This window comes from Lampetra fluviatilis, chromosome 29 (assembly GCF_964198595.1).
Source record: "Lampetra fluviatilis chromosome 29, kcLamFluv1.1, whole genome shotgun sequence".
Taxonomy (NCBI): Eukaryota; Metazoa; Chordata; class Hyperoartia; order Petromyzontiformes; family Petromyzontidae; genus Lampetra; species Lampetra fluviatilis.
Genome location: NC_136303.1, coordinates 7,438,551 through 7,456,581, shown reverse-complemented (window position 1 = coordinate 7,456,581; position 18,031 = coordinate 7,438,551). Strand labels below are relative to the sequence as shown.

The following is an 18,031-nucleotide window of genomic DNA, read 5'->3' as shown; positions in this document are numbered from 1 at the left end:
ATCACCAGGAATGTCCCCAATATTGTGAGATCAGGGAAGCCAAGCCGGTTCCGAGCCTGGCGAGTATCTTACTTGCACGAGTGATGCTCGCGAGGTGACCAGGAGATGACAGCACAAAAATGTAGTCTTGAATCTATCTATAAGGAGCCTGGCATGTTACTACTTGGCATACGGGGGGGGGGGGTAGGTTTCCTCAAGGTACTGCGGTGTCCTCCCACATGTCACGGAATCTGTACAAACATCCCAACACTGGCTCCTAAAGAGGAATCCCGGGACTCGGCCAGTGTTTCCTGTGAATATAATTGGCATCGCGATGAAAATAATTCAGGGGTATATCTCCCAAGATCAATGGGGGACTAGTCTATGACACGCAAGTCACGGCTTTGAATTAAACCTGAAATTAAGAGTCACGCGCAACCTTTTGAATTTAATTTAAGCACTTTTCACAACTGCCTCTTCGAATAGGTACACATGCGCTACACTTTTAAAGCGCTATTTTTTTTTTAGTATTTTTTTTCCGCTGTGTTGGGACGCGTGCTGTGTGTGTACGGGAGCCGTAGTGCAGCGGTTAAGAGAGCTCCGCTACAAACGCGGAGACACGAGTTCGATTCCTGCTTAAGGACAACACACGTGACAATTATCTGAACCCGTCCTGGGCCTCTCCTAGGTCGTCTCAGCCTCAAATGAGTACCCGGTGCTGTGTGTAAACATCGCAAAAGAGACAAAAGCGGCCGGACGTGGTGCTTGCCACCCTAAACTATTTTTTATTTGATCAGATAAGGCCCACTGAGCTGTATAGCTCTTTTTCAGAAACAACCTGGCTACCCCAAACGATAGCTCAACGAAGTGGCTTATCACGTGGAGATTTATAGCAGCCAAATACTCTGAACGCCCAACCCAACCCTTCGTGTGCCGTGCCGGCCTTCACTGGTGCTCGCTAACAGCACTTGCCACAACAGTCTGTTAAGCCTACATGGGGGATCTTTGTCTTCGTGTGTGTTGGGAGCAGCCATTTGCCGAATTTTTCCGTGAATGCGTAACAACTCCTCGCCCTCAAAAGTTTGCGTGCCCATCACTAATGCACTCGCAAACTTAATGCAGTTTTAATGCCCCTCACGCTAATGGCTTTTTTTTTGTCCGAGTAATTAATATGCAAATCCCAACGATTCTATTTTCATCAAGGCAACCGTTTTAATTGCCTTTTGCCGAAAATGGTGTAGCGTTAGTCCGAAGTGATTTCACATGTCATTGACCCGCGATTGGTAAAATCGAGCCCAACACGCTGACACGAGCCTTCGCCACAAGACAGCCTCATTTGCATATGCATATCGCGTGTGCGGCGGGATAAATCACCGCCCTGCCCGGGCCCCCGAGAATGCTAATTTTCGACTAATTCATGCAAATTGGCGCACGCACCGCGGCGTTTTACACACGCGCCGGGGGTGGGGGTCAGCCGGGGTCACGTAGTCCTTTCACTCATCCTCCTATCCCTCACCTTTATCCCGACGAAAAGTCAAACCACTTACACGACGCCATCCGGGCTCCTTGCCCGCGGGTGACGGCTGCCCCCCCCCCCCCCCGTGCTTTACACGAACACGCGACGCCGCGTCCTGCCTGCCCCCCATCCCAAACAGCCCCCGCCCCCCCCCCCCCCCGCTAGCGCGGCGTGTCTCGCTGTCGCCGAAAGATGCGCGCAGCAACGTGTCGCACTCGCGCCACGCTCGGGGATACGCGAGCGGTCCGCAACTTTGCCGTCGGACGACGAGAGCGACGTGTAACTTATTTCTGCGCTCCCTGTAGTCCGCGAGCCCCCCACAACCGGGTGTCTCTCATGTCGCTACCACCACCTGAGTTGGCATGGCGAACCGGCGGGTTACAATGTCTCCCTGTGGCCAACAACAGTTAATTATTTTGAATGGCAATTTAAAAGGAGCGTTGGGGTTATCAAATCATAAAACACGTAAATAAATGGGCACCACTAAAGATGTGCCCTGCCAACCTTGGGTGGTGCTAATTTCTCTGCGAGCGGCTCGCAACTGAAAGGTCACAAATTGAAATCCGGGTTGGGGCTGGGGTTGGCTCTCTGCCCGTGCGTCGATCCAATGTCGAACACGTTCGCCACGGTGCCCAGAAGAAGGAACGGAGACGGCCAAGAGAGAGCGCAACCGCATCTTTAGCACAAAATGAGGGTTCAACGTGAATCTCCCCCCTCCGGCGTCAAAAATAAAACGACGCGACCAAAAAAAGCGCTTCCCCCATTTCTATCGCGGCAAAAAAATTGCCGCGTCGCAACGTGCAGCGTGAGTTTCACTCGAGCGGGCGAGTTGATCTGTGATGCAGGGGGGATGTGTGCCGCACACAGAACGTGATTCGCCGGTTTTAATACCACCAACTTTTGAGTCAATTAAAAAAATATTTTCGCATCAAACGGCACGGCGAGATAATACTCGCGGCGATGTTTGATGAACCCCAAACGTTTGGGCGATAACCAAAATGTTTTAACTCGCTAACAGATTCCCCCCCGCCCCCCACCTTTATTGAATGAGTTTGTTATGTAATTTATTAATTAACCAATTTAACGCCTTTCATTTATGGATTGATAGAGGAACACACATGTGGAAATTACACACGAGCACTTTGCACAATTAAACTTCCAAGCAAAAGGTCATTAAACACAACTGTACTTCCGGTTCTATTGGACAGTTTACTTTGAAATGTCGTCTAATTAACAGTGTTGGATAGACTGAAAGCGCTGGCATACACAGTCCACACCAAATGGTTGCAGCGCATCTTCAGCAGTACCAATTCATCAGGCCGTTGAAACTCGCAAATTCGTCAGCTGTGCGATGCGTTTTCCGATTGGTACCGCTGTGTTTGCCCGGCACGACGTCCGAAGTTTAGCTCTAGGTGCCGCCGAGATTCTTCAGGAGCACAAGACAGCCCCAGCATCACCAGGTAGCAGAGCCCGCCCCCTATCTAGAGATCTAGCGGACAGAGACCTTTTTTTTTTACGATCAGTGGAAACAAGAAGATGCTCGGTGTAGTCGGCACTTTGCTTCGTTCATCATTTCGTTGTTTTTTAAAAATATAATTTGCTTCATGTAAACCCCCCTCTCTGTCGAGACTCCGCTGCCTCTGGGCCAACACCCCTCGACCCAGTCTAATTCAGACATTTAGGCACATTCCCCAAGACACACCCCAGCCCCCCAGGTCACTCTTATCCTCCCCGTCCCGTAGCCGGCCAATCTCACAGTTGTAGACGGCATGCATTTTCATTCCTATGCAATAACAACGCGCTATGTGGACTCATAAAGCGAGCGAACATGATCCCAATTCTTAAGACACACGATTTGACGCATGCATCTTGAGCGCAAGAACAGAACCATCAATCGACTGATGCATTGTTACATGCCTAAGATTTACTCCACAGAAACCGATATTGTCACTCCATCTCCCAAGTTGACGTCCTCCCCGACACGTCCCATTTCCTCGGCTGCCACTCCCTTGCTCTTCCTGATCATCGGCCATCATCATCCATCTCGCGGCGCGTCCTGCCCAAGCCCAGCTAAAATGTTCTTAACAATCTGAACGACGTCACGAACCTGCACACGTTTTCCGATCCACGGGTTCTCCTCTTCCCATCCCTCAACGCAATTCCAAGCACACACTTCTCCACGCTTCTTCACACACATCCCGGCGTAGGTTTTTTTGTTCATGCTTCCGAACCACGTGCATCACATAGCAGGTTGCATACGTGAATAACATTGATGTGGTTTCGTTACTTATGTTCCTCTTCCCTTAACTCCCCCCCCCCATACAAACACACCTATGTTCCCGCTCGCAGTCCCTACACGAGTGGGGCGGTGAGCCCAATCTTCTCCCCTTGTCCGTGGAGTTTCTGTGGCGCCCTCCCCTTGTTACGGTTTGTTCTTTGTACCGGGCTCTTAAGTAAAAATGTTATAAAAATAATTATTTTGGTTTTGGCATATCGTGCCCTAAGCTACGGGGATGTCTTAAAAGCGTCGACAAACAACAAAAAACACGCGCACAGCTCCTCACCTGAGCCCGGTCCTGTCGCATGTCGTTGCCAGGCGAGTGCAGGGCGTAGAAGGCCTGCTCCAGCTGCGAGCTGGCGGGCCCCGCGTCGCCCCGCAGGAGGTTGTCGGAGCTGAGCTTGCCACGCAGGCAGGCGATGTACCGCTCGCAGAAGTCCTGGCAGAGCTCGCGCACCTTCTCCAGCTCCAGCAGGTGGATGCGGAGCACCTGCACGGCCTTGAGCATCTGAGGCGCCACGCACGCACGGGACAGCGAGTCAGGCACGAGGGTGTCACGCGAGAAGGCGCCGTTGTTGCACGGATGTGTCTAGAACTTCTCTCGTACCGTACTTAGCAAGCCGTGCTAATCAGAGAGTACGGTCTGCGGTACTTTTTACAGTCGGGGGCGATGTTGCCTTTTTACATTTTCATGGTGTAATTCGCCGTAATACACTGCGCGCCGGTGTGTTACGTCACAGAAACATTTTGCAATAAATGCAGCATGTGCCAAGTCTCGCGTGTGGAACCCAACACGCAGACACTTAAGCTGAAGGGTGTGTAACCAGGACGCGGCGTCAAGCATAGGTAGGGCTTAGGTGTGGTCAAGCCTCTGTGAGTGGAGCCCTTACTAGAACCAACTGCATTTTGTACTTTGTGGTTATATACACCCAGATAGTTGGTGCAAGTGCTGTTAGCGAGCAACTATGAAGGCCTGCACGGTACACGGGGCGTGGGCAAGCAGCACGCCCGACCGTCTTTGTCTTCGCAGTGGCGATGTTTACACACCGCACCAGGTACTCATCTGAGGCTGGGTCGACCTATGGGAGAGACCCACGACCAGCGCACATAATCATCGCTGGTGATGGCCGTGAGCAGGAATCGACTCGGGTCGCCGGGTTCGCATCGCAGCACGCTAACCGTTTGCACTACCACTCCCCCTCACACACACACGCACACTCTCTCACGCAATTAAATGCCACACATTAGGAGAGAATGCGCTTACTTTTTCCGTGAACCGTTGCTCACGGAACAGCACGGGAGAATAAATCCGCCACAGGTGCACACAAGTACCTGCCCACATCGCCGGCCGAATAGCCGGGCCGCGTAATTGTGGACTGGTGACACGCTCACATTATGCTCTCTTACGCAGAGCCGTCAATTATGATAACTGGGGTCATGCCGTCTCCATGGTTACACAACGTTACCCTGGTGGGGGGGGGGTCAAGCCCTCTGTGTCATTACACGTGGCCCCTGCCGTCGCAGAAGGGCCTGGCGCAACCAATTTTGCTGGCTGGAGGAAATACGGGACCAATAATTAGGCTTCCAGCATCACCTACATCATTATTATTATTATACACGTTTTCATGAATGTCCTGTAGGACCTGGTGAGGATTTAAATTTCCGTGAGGCCCCCTGTGTAATTTGCAGTCGGTGCAGCCCTCCCGCCTTGCCACAAACCCCGACATTCTATTGCAATTCAAATGGGGGGGGGGGGGGAGGCTGGGGTTGGGATTTTTGGTTCTGGTTTCGAAACGCGTCGACTGCGGTTGTACGACGGCGCAAGCCGTGATTTAGTTTAATTGGCTTTGTTAAAATAATTGCAAACTAATTTGGAGCGTAAGTTTATGGGGAGTATCTGGAAATGGAGTTGAAATCTTAAATGGTTTTATTTCAATTTCATAAAAAAAATTACTTTTCTTTTTATGAATTACCACCACACATTTTTTAAACACTCCGAAAATATGCGCTCGTAATATTGCGAGGAATAGTGAACGCAGCCTTGCGCACTGGCAAGCCACGGACTTGTGGTTTCAAAGGGCATCTTAGCCGATGTACAGTATGCATATCGCAGAAGAATGCAAAGGATTAACTACAACGATGCCCATAGTTTGGCACTGGACACTTCAGGATGGAATAACTTAATTAGCATTCAATAAATCATGATGGCCTGCTCACTAGAGACACCTAATGAGATGAGATTGGAGGATGAGACAGACGATTGGTGCCCAATTACTGCCTTGCCAACGAAAATTAATGGCAAAAATAAAAGGGCAAATATATTACACCTTACATACATCACCCGTGCTCAATCAACTGGTGGGTGAATGCCTCCTCATAGCAATTAGGGTTGGTTTGCTTAAATTGTATTTATTCCAATTCTGCTACTGGCATCATGTCATGAGATGAGACTCCACTTGGAAATCTTACAGAGTCAGTGCGTCAACCCGCATGTCAGAGAGAAGGGATTTTTCGTCACGGGACAATGTGGAGGAGAGTCACAACAGAGGTTGGTTGCCCTCGGCAGAAACTGGACCCACCATGGAAACGTGATATTCCGTCTTCGGCTGCAAGCTTTCCGAACGTGGATGATCAACTTTTTACTTTCTTTAAAGCCGAAGGAGTCACGGAAAGATTTGCATACGCCGCCAAAAAACGACAGCAAGATGGACCCGCACAAAGAGTCTAAAGGACAAGACAAGCGGGGACGACAGCTACCCCCACACACTTTGACATTGGACTTTTAAATTGACTCCACTCATCAGTCGGGCGCCACGGTGGCGAGATGTTAACTACCTCGCTTTGTATACAGGACGTCACTTCGTTGAGCCATCATTTTTGGCCAGGTCGCTTCAGTGAGCCTTACGTGCGGTAAAATAACAATAGCTTAAATGTCAAATTTTGACTTAAAGCTTTCGTCACTGCAGGAATTCATATTCTTTGGGTCTTTCGTATATAGAAAAAAAAATAACAATATCACGACGTTTCGATCGCAACACAAGCAATCGTCATCAGGTGAAAAATAGGGGGCGAGGCAGCTAATGTTAATGTTCATCTTCTTGGTTCTTTCGGTAAAGTCACGTAGAAGGAAAATAATAAAATTAAACATTATAAAATATGATAATTGTTTTTTTACCCTTCTATCTGGCAACAAAACTGACACCTTTTTACAAGGAGTCATGTTTGCATAGACCACAATACCTGCAGTCATAATGCAAACAAAAAACATAACTCTGATAATGTATGCACTGTCCTTGAAGTTGATTGGTCCACACCCGAGACAGCTTTCCTTAGAGCCTAGTCTCACATGGTGTTGGACCAGATGACGCAAATGAGGTTCCAATGGCATAATAAAAAATTGAGAATTATTTAATTATGTTTTATTTTTATTATTTTATTACCGAAAGAACCAAGAAGATGAATCCCTGCAGTCATGAAAGCTTTAAATCGAAATTTAATGTTAATGTTGTTTTGTTTGGTTCAGTCATGGAACCGCGAGATCCCAAGCAGCAGCACCCGGGTTCCTACCAGGCTGTCCGTGTCTCCGTTGCCACTGAAGAGCTCGCTCTGCGTGCCCAGCATGGCCTGGATTTCGGCGGAGAGGCCTGCCGACGTGATGCCCTCGGCCCCCTGCGTGGCTTCCTCGCAACGCAGCATCATGAGCCGCAGCAGCGGGAAGAGAGGGTGGCTGGAGTGGGGGGGTGGGGGGCACGGAGACACAGCCACTCGACCGCTGCATCCATTGTCCATCCGTCAATTCGTCTGTCGATCTACTCGAGTATCCTATGGTGTATCTAGCCATCAAGTCTGTCTGTCTGCAGCATCTATCGATATGTCAGTCTTTCTGCAGGGACTGACGAGACTACATCTCCTCTAATTTTGTATTTATAGAGGGCGGCCTTCACCCCAACGAGGCACTTGATATAGTTGGAAAAAATGGTGACCGAATAGAATATTTTTCATACTCTTTGGTTTTTTCGGTATAGTCACGTAGGTAAAAAATTAAATTAACTAAATGTAATTTTGTTGTTTTCATTTATTTTATTTTATTTTTTACCTACATGGCTTTACCGAAAAAACCAAAGAGTATGAATCCTTGCAGTCACGAAAACTTCAAATCTAGAAAGAATATTTTTTGTTTAGATGACAGGGGCGTGCAACGACTGAGGAATGAGCGGATTTTTACAAAAATATGAATTCATGAATTAATTGTATAATCCCGTGAGATAGTTAATCTTGTTATGTCAGGGTGTTCACGATGTCACATGACACAGCAAACACTCAATGACACATATTACAAACATTTTAAAATCTACAACATACGCAGTACAGATGTGAACGATGCCAAATACGTGTATGCAGTGACAAGCGCAGCACCAAGACAAGCCAAGGCAGTGCGCATCAACATCACACAGCATTCACACAAATCGTTATTATTATCACAAAACTTGATTACCCAGGAAAGCCTCACCGGGTCTCAAGAGGACCCTGCCAGGTTTTTGCATTAGGGGGCAACGTTGCTCTGTGTAATCCCAATTGAGTAAATTGCAGGTCATTTTTCAGCATTGGGATGTTTAACCAATACCAGTTTAGTTTATTTTTGTAATTTTAACCATGGGAGGAAACCGGATAACCCAGGGCAGGAGTCGGCAAACCTGCGATTCCGGAGCGCAATGCGGCTCTTTAAGGAAGGCTTCGCGACGTCGTTTATTCAGGCCCACCAGTCTCGTGGTCACCCCCACAATGCATCGCTGCGGGCTCTTGAAATACTGAGGGTTTTGTTAACCGAATTCGAACACAAAAAAATGGCTCTTCTTGTTATTTTGGTTGCCCGACCCCTGCGCCAGGGCAAACCGACAGAACAGGTGGAGAGCATACAGACTGCCCGAGTCGGCAACCGAACCGAGGCACGTCTTGCGGTGAGGCACGAGTTGGTACAACTGTGCCTCCCTGCCGCCCTCCGAGATCCCTTAAAGCAGAAATCGCAAACGGGTTTTGATTCCTTACCCGTACCCGTACCCGGCCGCGCCAGGGTCGCAAATGAGTACCCGTACCCGTACCCGGCCGGGTACGGGTACCCATTCCCTACCCGTACCCTACCCGAAATGAGTGACAAACGGTTTCTCACCAGTGACTCACAGCCTACCCGTACCCGTACCCGGCCGCACAAGGGTCGCAAACGGCTACCCGTACCCGTACCCGGCTGGGTACGGGTAGCCGGGTATCAGGTAGGGTACGGGTATCGGGTACCCGGTTGCGACCTCTGCCTTAAAGTGACCTCTGGCCCACGCAGTAGAGGGCGGCACGTTCCCACCTGCTCTACACGTGACGGTCACGTTCGTTGCATGGACAGTCAAAGTCACGTGTTTAATTCTCATAGGGATGGAATTAGCCAAATTAAGTGCATAAGCAAATCTAATGTCAGGAGTTTTTTTTTTACGAGCAGTCATTGGGTGACGATGGCTGAGTCCATCAACTCACTGCACTTGAGAACAGAATTTCGGAATCAGCATGTTTATTTCTACTGGAGAAATGCGATGGGCTACAATAAGCTATCTTTCACAGATGTCCAGTAATCACAGGCGCCTTGGCCGTCTTGGACCTGTTCTTGTCTCTGTGTACACATATCACAGGCGGCTGAAACCTCAGGATCTCAGTGGTGCCATCTCGGTGTATAATTGGAGAACCATGAGCAATCCTCCACAGGGACCGTGGTACCTTACGGTTTGCAATGGCCAGGTCACAAACGGCAGGAGATTCATCACGTCTCAAAGTTAGCAGTTTTGGGCGTCCTATCACATTTGCAAGACGCATCGTTAATTGAACTGCGTGTGGTTCATAGCGGTCACGACCTCAGTTTGTCAACATTAATTAGACATGAATTGAATTATTCACATTAAAACAGCTGCACATGACCCTTACTATCTATGAGACCGGCTCTAACCCTCCTTCTTTAAGGAATCAATAAGGTGTTTTGCTTCAAATGAATTATTGATTTTTGAGGAATATTACGATCTTTTAAACGTGCAGCAAGGGCTGCGATTGTAATGGAAGACATTACCGCACACACACCATGGTAACACCTTCCACAAATGGTGCCACCGCATCTATTTATATCAAGGTGAAATACGAGGTGCGTAACAGTGTCTGACTTATCGATTCAAAAAAAACCTTACAGCTGAACCTTGACCTGAGGACCTGACCTCGACAGATTAAGTGACTGTTTCTCATCTGCAGAGTCAGGAAATCTCGCGGAGCTTCATCGCCACTCACCGGTTACCTGTAAATTGAGTTCTTGTCTGCGTCCATCTGAGCTTTTGGGTCCAAAGGCTTGGTGGAGTCCTCGCTCCTGCCCAACATCAAAGGCGCGTCACTCGCCGACTCCTCCATTCGCGTTGCGTCCTGCCACGCAGCGGGCCAACGGGAGGGCATCAAGCGGGGCACCACAGCTCGCCATCACTGCTCATCCTACGCTAGTAAGATGGCGCCACCATGGCGAGACGTTAACTACCTCGCCTGGTATGCAGGAGTTCGTGGGTTCGATCCCGTCCCCGATGCCTGCATATTGGGAGTTTGCATGTTACTCTCCCTGTGGTCACGTGGATTTTTCTCCGGGTCCTCCGGTTTTCCCCTCCACATTTAGAATCAACGTTGCGTTTAGAGTATTTGCCTGCTATAAATGTCTACGTTATAAGCCACTTGGCTGTCATTACATGTGGCCAGGTGGCTTCTGAAAAATAGTTAGAAAAGCTCAGTGGGCCTTACCTGGAAAAATAAAAAAAGTAGTTTGGTTTAGCTTCAGTGGTGGCCAATACGCCAAGCACTGTGATCCATTGTGGTGGATCATCTCAACGGGTACCACGATCCACCAAAAAGCTACGACCAAAATTAGCCCGATTGAACCCTATAGTGCCCATGGCACGCTACTTTGTTCAATGAGATTCCTTTTCTTTTACAAAAAAGTTTTCCCCCTCCTGCTCTGCCACACAATGCACGGCGTTATGTAACAAACGTGCAATTGAAGCGTGTGACGCAGAAACCCGCCGTCACTTTTGACAAGTATTGAAACCTGCTAACGAGTTGCCCATGAACAATCTATAATTATTATTTAAAATAAACTCAGTCATTGCAAACACGTGTCCTGTGTTTGTGTTCCTTAAAAGTTTTTTTTTATCCGAATGCAAAAAGAAAAAAGTGAAAGAACATCAGGGATGCATCGTGTTTTATTGACATTCAGTGCATCATTAGCTGGGCCTGACTTAGGCTTCACCCTGTGCATGATAAACTCTTTCCCATTCCGTACACGTATGTACACGTACGTCATCATAACGGAATCGTAAGAACACATAAAATAAAATAACTTTATTGGGACGTCTTCAGGTCCCACAAGGCCATGCGAGAGAGAGTGCGACACAATTTGTCGTGCCGCTACGGTTCTCTGCGGTGAGTACAATGTATTTAAAAGCAATGGTGCTATGCCTCTCTGAATAAAATTAACACGAACCAATTGCACGTTCCGAGATTTAGCGGCGAACGGGACCTACCCTGCAACTTACAGATGTCTCGGAACGGGAAAGGGTTAATTATGCCCGGGTGCAGGCCCGACCATGTGCATGACTAGCTAGGCCCGACACGAAGGCTCGACACCACTCAGGACCGACTAGGCCCTGGCACAGGTCACGACAAGGCCCCCAGATACAGCACGCCTTCTTCCCCACTCCATAACAAAGGTCTACTCAGCCTTGTGTTGTGAATGTTAAACTGTTCTACATACTTAAAATCGTCATTATCAAATTCAGCAAATAATTAACATTTTGGCTTTAGCAACTCTAGGTTTATGTTGTAGAAGACAGATATGTGATTTGAGGTACAGATGACAATGGATAATTCAAATATCTGAGCTCCACGGTACACACATCTCACCGCTCGGCACATTACACAGCAATCCACACGTTGGCCACCATTGTCTTATGCCGTATTGACTGGCATAGCCCAGATATGAGCCGGCACGAGGCTCACTTGGCACAGGTGGTTTTCCACTGCTACTTGCTGTGCTCGGCCAAAAATCTAAACCATGATAGCTGGCCTCACAAGACATCTGTATCTGGCTTGGTGCCAAGCAAGGTTAAGGGGCCAAGTTACATTTTTTTGTAATTACCTGCAACGTCAAACGGTGCACTTGAACGAGAGATGCCGACATTGTACGTTCATCACGTGCGACATTACAATAGCACGGCTTCGGTTCTGAAGTGGGAAAAACAACCTGATGCATTCTGAGACATTTTTTACTGGCTTAATCAACATGGCCCTGGCACGCCTTGGTTGCCGTGGAAAAAAAGAGACATTCCAGGTTTGATCCGGCCTCAAGTCTGTAGATCATTTGAATAGCAAGCCAAAGGGGTTGGTGTGCCGCTACCACATCATAAATCTGGCGGGCATGCCCTAAGAGTGACGGACGTCTTTTTGAAATCTCAGTTCCAATGTTGGGAAATCCCGTCGGATTCTCTGCGGCTTTGTAAGTGATGCTCATACCATCGCACCGACATCAGAGCTTAGGTACAAACACAGCTTCTCACGTGCAGCGAGCTTGATAATCTCAGCCCAGCCTCTGATGAATGCATGGCGCCCTCGGCTGCTCCCAGATTCAAAGGGGTCATTAATCTGTGTCAGATTCCCAACAAGCCAAATGCTCACGCGCGCAGATATAATTCAAGTTTTAATACAGTCCCAAATTTAATATTGCATTACGATCATTTACATTTGACATCAATGGAGGCTTTATTTTAATATTTATATAGTCCTGTAATGAAACTGATGGCACAAGCCTCGGATGTGAATTTCTCCAAGCGTCAACCATTGCTTAAGTCTCCGTGATAATTCGTCGAATTGAAATTTTCCACCTCTGTGGCTGCTCTGTGTCTTTTAAAAGAAGCGTCGCTTTACGTCTTTTCGCAACAGCAACCCCTTTTTTCCATGGACGGGAGAATTGTCTGCACGGAGCAGTGCCACCTCGTGACACATCGGTGCAGGAAAGTGAAGGGGGAGAACGCCTGATGTCACCTCGGGCGCAGTCGGGAATTTGAGGAAAGGTTCCCTTTTTAAATCCTTTATATTAAGTTCACTTGCTTGCTTGCTTGCGCGCTTACGACCGTGCAAATCTTTCGGTCGTTTTTTTAACCCACTTCCCATGATCCAATCGAGCTGACATTTTGCACACAGACTCGTTGTGCGTGACAATTTATTTTCGTGAAAAAAAAATTCCTAAATTTTCGACTTTTTAGGAATTTTTTTTTTTCATATTTAATTTAAAATACCAATGTGATAAAAATGAAACTCTTACTCAAGAAAAACAGAAATGAATAATAAAATAAAACCGATGCCACGCATATAAAGAATTTATAGTGAAAAACTTTGTTTTTACGGGTTAATTTTTAAACTCTCGTGCGACACCTGCGATGCTACGAAACCGACCCACTCAGCGTTAAGACTTTTGAAACGTTGTTCTGTGCGGCGTAAAACATTCTCACGCCCAGTGCTCCCTATTAACCAGTCAAATTAGTAATTCGCTGCTCAAATGAGTACTGCATCGAGGTGGTGCCACTAGCAGAAGTTCCACGTTACCATGACGGGAACATGTCTCTCCATCAGACGACAGGTTCACTTCTCCCCCAACAACGTGGCGCTCATTTTAGTCACGAGTCAACTGCCACAAAAACCAGGACTTGAATTCGCAACGTCGCTTCCCCTTTCCTATTGACAATATACACAGATTCGACCTTCAACGATCTATCCGATGCGTCACAATTCAGAAGGTTTTTTTAGTTACCCACATTACACCCCACCACAGGCGAACCTGCTAAATTGCATCAGGAGCGGTCTCATGGAGCAGGTACGCGCAGAATGGTAACCACGTGGATATGCTCCGGACTGCAACTCTTAGTGAGGCAATTGATTAATTGACGGGGCCAACCTGACGCATCTCACTTGTTCACTTAAACTAAGCCGCTGCGTTTATTTTCCAATCGCTGGGAGGTCTGCGCCATCACAACGAATTGGACAGGCATCAGATCAACACGACGACGTAACGTTAAAAAAGGACGACGGTTTTAGACGCCGGGGAGAGTTCGGGTGCGTGTGTATGCGCATGTGTGTGTGCATGTGTGTGGGGAGCGATAGTGTAGCGGTTAGCACACTGCGCTATGAACCCGGCGACACGAGTTCGATTCCCGCTCACGACCAACACCAGTGACGATTATTTGAACCGGTCCCGGGCCTCCCCTAGGTCGACTCAGCCCCAAATGAGTGCCTGGTGCGGAGCGTAAAAACATCGCCACTAGGGAGACAAAGGCGGCTGGGCGTGGAGCTGGCCACCCACCCCCTCCTGCGCCGTTCTGGCCTTCAAAGGTGCTCGCAAACAGTCCATGCCCCAACAGTATGTTAGGTATATACGGGGGATCTTTGTTTCTGCGTGTACGACACACGACACACATATTGACAACACGTTCTACGTTCTCCTTTGCAGCGCAGCGGTAGAGAAACGTGGCCATTAAAACTTAAAGGTGCGCCAAGAAGCGTGGAGAGATGCACGCATGCTTGGAATTACGTTGAGAGCCAGGAAGATGTCGATAATTATAAAACATGTGCAGGCTAATGGCTTCAATCAAACTGTTCGTAAAGTAAGTGGGCTCGGGCAGGACGTGTCATTGGAAGGGACGATGTTCCAGTGGTGAAGAATAATCGTGGAGTGGAAGCCACAGAACGGAACGTGTTCCAAAGAACGCTCACCGCAGAGAGATGGAGCGACGACGTCGGTTCCTGTGCAGGTGCTCGGTGAATTTTTGGACATCGCAGGATCGTTAGAGGTGGCGGCAAGGGGAGGCCTTCATTCAGCAGTGGATTGACCATGGTTGATGTGTTCATGAATTGATAACAACTTGATAGTTCTGTAATTGCTTTCGTGTGCACAAACTACGTTTTTAAGTTATGCATTTTCTAATATTGTGAAAAACACTGCGCTGCATTTGCGCTACAACACGCATTATACTTAGCTAATGGATTTCTCATTTCATGTGTAGATTGAATGTCCACTTAGCAGTCGCATGCGTGCATTCGCGTGCGAGTTTTTAAAGCGTCGTTCGCATTAGGACGCCCGACGCCCGAGCATCAAACACGGAAGCAACACGGCGCTCGCGTCTGCGAATTCCGTTTGATGGCGCGTAAATATAATGACTCATTTCTCCGTGTCTCAAAAGTCGCCCACAAATGGGGCTTAATGGCGTAAATGAGGGGCGCTTAACACGCGACCAGTGACCTCAATTAATGGATGGGCCACGCCGGTTCACTCTCGCATGGCAGATTGATTACAGCTCACGCACAATGGCGACGGTCAAATCTGCCGAAGGGGTAAAAACAAAACGAAAAACTAATGCGGCTTTGATCGCAGCCCCGCCACAGTCATTAGAACCCAACCATGCACCGGCCCCACGCGGCCGGTGCATGGCTGGGCCTCGCAGTTCAGCACGCACCGCCAAAACATTCGATTCGGCAAGCAAAGAGAAAGGTTTGCCCGCCTCGTGGTAGCGTGAAGCCGTGGCTGGGCGAAACAATTGTTCGGAGCGCTGCGTTGGCGATCGCCGAGGTCCTGGGTTCGAATCCTGGCAGCCGCCCGCGATAAAACCGGACCTCAAGCTTTGATGAGCCGATGGTTTCAGCCCGATTTTCAATTATTGCGGAAAAAAAAAAAATTCGTCGAGAGAAATGCGGTTCTGCAATTACTTTGGCTGAATTCCAGCACCGGGGAATGAAAATATTGGTTTGACCGTCGTGCAACGGGATCCTCACTGTTTTATAGGGCGGACTGGGTGGGAAAATGCTGCCCCCTCTACCATGTGTATGTGTGGACCAGAAGTCACTGAAAGGGAAACTCGGAGGTAGATCTGCGATATCCACTTCCGTGGGCTGTTTGTTTCCTCCAGCACGACGGGCCGCGCTCCTCTGCGAGAGATTCAAACGGATGCTTCGCCTCGTGACGACGTGATGCCAATTAAGAAGTAAAAACATTGCTCAACAGCGTGTAGGGGATGCCTGTAAATTGGTAACTTTTTTCTCCAAAGCAGTCACACTCGCGAATCATCCAATTAAATGTTGATTTTTTTTTTCTCCCCCACTCCCCCCAACTTGCATTTCGTTGCAGGGCTTGTTACAAAATGTCTGCAACATGCACGTTGTTATGAATGCTGTTGGGGTCTTTGCACACCACTTCATTAAAAAGAAATGTTTACATTTACGCTTTGCATGCGTATTGCAGCACGTGTCTACATACCCGTACACGCACGCACGTATCACGACAAAGGGATTTATTTGATCGACTTAGACCAATATTTCGAATAACAAAAGCGTTCGCCACGAACACTGCCTCCAAAAGGAAAAATAAATATGTATAAAATACTGTGATAGGCGTCGTTGTGGGCAATGCCCCTTCTCCATAGCACAGACAGCAATCAAGACTGCTGAGTTTTTGTTATCTGTGCCTGTGCACCACTGCCGATGCAGCATCACAAATCTGTATTTTAAATATTTCGCTTATATATAATATACTAATTCTATATTTTTAAGGGTTATGAAAAGTGACATATATATAAAGAGATATGCGATAGTATTTATTTCAATGGGAATGCACTGCAGGGAATAAACCTAATGGAACAAGATGGCTGCAAGAGTTGGGCTTCAGATAAATACAGTGATACCTCGGTTCACGAACGCTTCTGTTCACGAACAACTCGGTTCACGAACAGAAAAGTTCATAAAAATATGCTCCGGTTCACGAACTCCGCTCCGGTTCACGAACAACTCGGTTCACGAACAGAAAAGTTCATAAAAATATGCTCCGGTTCACGAACTCCGCTTCTGTTCACGAACAACTCGGTTCACGAACAGAAAAGTTCATAAAAATCTGCTCCGGTTCACGAACTCCGCTTCGGTTCACGAACAACTCGGTTCACGAACAGAAAAGTTCATAAAAATATGCTCCGGTTCACGAACTCCGCTTCTGTTCACGAACAACTCGGTTCACGAACAGAAAAGTTCATAAAAATATGCTCCGGTTCACGAACTCCGCTCCGGTTCACGAACAACTCGGTTCACGAACAGAAAAGTTCATAAAAATATGCTCCGGTTCACGAACTCCGCTTCTGTTCACGAACAACTCGGTTCACGAACAGAAAAGTTCATAAAAATCTGCTCCGGTTCACGAACTCCGCTTCTGTTCACGAACAACTCGGTTCACGAACAGAAAAGTTCATAAAAATCTGCTCCGGTTCACGAACTCCGCTCCGGTTCACGAACAACTCGGTTCACGAACAGAAAAGTTCATAAAAATATGCTCCGGTTCACGAACTCCGCTTCTGTTCACGAACAACTCGGTTCACGAACAGAAAAGTTCATAAAAATCTGCTCCGGTTCACGAACTCCGCTCCGGTTCACGAACAACTCGGTTCACGAACAGAAAAGTTCATAAAAATATGCTCCGGTTCACGAACTCCGCTTCGGTTCACGAACAGGAGCCGCGGCCATTGTAATGCTATTTCCAGGCTGTCACGTGGTCGTGACTTCCTGTAGGAAGATCGTGGAGAGAAGAAGAGACACAGAAAGAAGTACTGTGAGTACTGTGAAGACACTTTCAGTGACTTTTAGCTTTTTGGTGTGCTTTTTAGCACATACAGTACTGTACTGTACTACTGTACTGTACAATACTGTACTTACTGTATTGTACAGTTCACCCGTTTGAGTGCTTACTGAAGTCATCTCAAGCAAGGTTAGTGTTCTCTCTTTATACATTACTATACTGTACAGTACTAATGTGTATTGTAATTTGTTTCATATTTTTGTGCTTCAAAAACTAAAAAAAAAGGTCCGAACGGATGAACCGGATTTACATTGAACCCTATGGGAAAATGTGCCTCGGTTCACGACCAATTCGGTTCACGACCAGAGTCAGTTCACGAATTAAGTTCGTGAACCGAGGTATCACTGTAGGTGCAAAAACAACGGCCATATCCCAATAAGTTCGCTGAACAAAGAAACATATCTGGAGGGACGTAACTGGGAAGCGCAACTGACCGAATTCGTCTAGGGCAGGGGTCGGCAACCAAAATAACAAGAAGAGCCATTTCTTTCCAATTCGGTACAAAATTCAGTATTTCAAGAGCCGCAATGCATCT

The 18,031-nt window shown here is 47.7% G+C and overlaps 1 protein-coding gene across 1 annotated transcript in view; it reads right to left on the bottom strand.

Annotated features, from left to right (window-relative positions):
• The window catches only part of LOC144942988 (homeobox protein PKNOX2-like), a 168,763-nt gene that overhangs the window by 41,630 nt on the left and 109,102 nt on the right, over nucleotides 1–18,031 (bottom strand). The window contains 3 exon segments of the mRNA XM_078870091.1: nucleotides 4,060–4,281; nucleotides 7,341–7,500; nucleotides 10,093–10,214. Coding sequence (XP_078726217.1) covers nucleotides 4,060–4,281; nucleotides 7,341–7,500; nucleotides 10,093–10,214 — 504 coding nt within the window.